General features: G+C 47.0%; 1 protein-coding gene across 1 annotated transcript; it reads right to left on the reverse strand.

The window, feature by feature from the left end:
- Positions 1–1,366: 1,366 nt before the first annotated feature.
- On the reverse strand, positions 1,367–1,915 carry PENARI_c296G03307 (uncharacterized protein; the record flags this gene model as incomplete). Its single annotated transcript, XM_022638270.1, has 3 exons — positions 1,749–1,915; positions 1,602–1,701; positions 1,367–1,545 (listed from the first exon to the last, which is right to left on the reverse strand). Coding segments are annotated over exons 1-3 (441 nt in total), but the record flags the coding sequence as incomplete, so codon positions are not given.
- Between the last annotated feature and the right edge of the window lie 26 nt (positions 1,916–1,941).

A 1,941-nucleotide genomic window follows, 5' to 3' on the forward strand; every position in this document is an offset into this window, starting at 1 on the left:
GCCCTGCATTCTTAAGGGAACGTAGGGCAAGAACAGTAGATTAGTAGCTTTGTTCTTGTCACAGAAAGCCATTTCTATCCGCTTCGTCGTTGATCTCATGCCACACCATGCAAGGAACGGTGAATCATCGCAACCAAGTTGATCGAGGTCTTCCACTTCGTTTCAGTCAACTTCAAGGTTTTTATCGGTTCACCACTTCGCTCATTTAAACAATGCAATCAAACAGGCCCGAGGCAAATTACGCATCGTGAACTTCTGCAGCACTATTTTGAGCAGGAGGACAACGGAATTAAGCTGGCCGGTACTTTTGTGATGACAAAAATCCTGAGGGGTCTCAACGGTTCAAGTAACCTTCGATTTCAACTGCACATTGGCGCTAAGAAAAGGAGTAATCCACTCCATCGGCCTTTAGCTGTCCGAATTTCAGCCCGGAATTGCGCCTCGCTCTGCGCTTGGTTTAACCGTGTTGGTAATTGTGAGATCTACATGAAATGCGCGCCCTTCACTGGCGAATGAGTCACCATCAATTTGACCGAGAACACGCCCATAGAGTTGCTTGCATTCTCTGCTGTGTTACTCGCCAGAGTAGATGGTAGCGCTGCCAGAGAACATGTAGACATTCGCCTTCTTGTCTCGGAAGTATTGTTCAAGTTACCGGCGACAGCAGAAATTGACCGTAAAAGGACAAACCGGTATGCACTGGGAATTGTACAAATGGCCACACTCGAGTCAATGACCAGGACGCTATATGTAGATACGATACCACTGGTATCGCTACTGGGCCACATCCTAGCTGCTGTGTTTATCATGGCACTTAGCCTTGTAAATGAGCTTGGTGGGCGGTGGGCTTTTGCCGCCATGCAGTAAACAGATCATAGCGGGTCAACTGTGTTCAAAATTAAATCATGGGAATAGACTGCACGTGCTACATCAAGTCTGATTCTAGTGAACGAAGCATGACAGCGATTAGGAACAGAGACTAAATATCTGATGAGGAATAGAAATCAAAAACAACAATTATTGAGTGGGAATCTGTGAAACAATTCCAAAATTCAGTATGCCGGAACAGGCCATCTCCTGCTATACCGTGTGCTACCTTTTTCTTTAGTATCTTTCATCAACCAGCCAGCAGGAAACACGGAATTGCGACCTTTTCTCGACATGTGATGCCTCCACGCAAAGAGCCAGCCCCGATTCAGTGCGTTGTAGCTCAACAACGAGCATAGTAAGTTTTGATACCGTGATATGCAGTCTTGTTCGCTATACTGACCAACAACTTCAACTCCCCTTCGCTGGACGTTCGGGTGAATATCTCATTCTGCCACATTAGCTGAGGGCATGATGTGCATTGGGATGAACATACCTGCAATAGTTCCTCAATGGAGACACTTTCCAGCTGCCGAGGTAAATTTTGGATCTCCTGTTCCCACACGTAGGTACGATTCTTTAACATCAACTTGGTGACGATATCGGCCAGAGCGCATAACTTCATCGTGGCGGAATTCATTTCCGACTGACTGATTTGACAGCTACTCTCAGCGCCCCCTAGTGAGCGTCAGTCTCTTATCGAACGACATTCACTTGGCCAGGGGGTATCTCACTAATCTTAACATCACCAGACTGTGTAAGCAGGATCGTATCCGGGCCCAGGGTAGCGAGTGCTCTTCCGAGCTCGCGTAGATATTGAATGCCTTCTAGTACCTTTTCTGGATTAGTGGGGAATGATCCCAAAGCATGGTTTGACATACCGGTCTGACAATGCTAACAATCTCATCAGCGGTGATCGAGCAGCTGGAGGCTAGAATGTGATCGACTGACACTTCAGTTGGCTCCCACACCAACATAGATGATGTGTCATGGTGGTAATATTGAAGCAGTTTTGGAAAGCTGGGATGGCAAATATGTCCCATCAGTTCTAGTAAGGCTGCAGCGGGAGCCATC

This window comes from Penicillium arizonense (assembly GCF_001773325.1).
Source record: "Penicillium arizonense strain CBS 141311 chromosome Unknown PENARI_contig296, whole genome shotgun sequence".
Classification (NCBI taxonomy): domain Eukaryota; kingdom Fungi; phylum Ascomycota; class Eurotiomycetes; order Eurotiales; family Aspergillaceae; genus Penicillium; species Penicillium arizonense.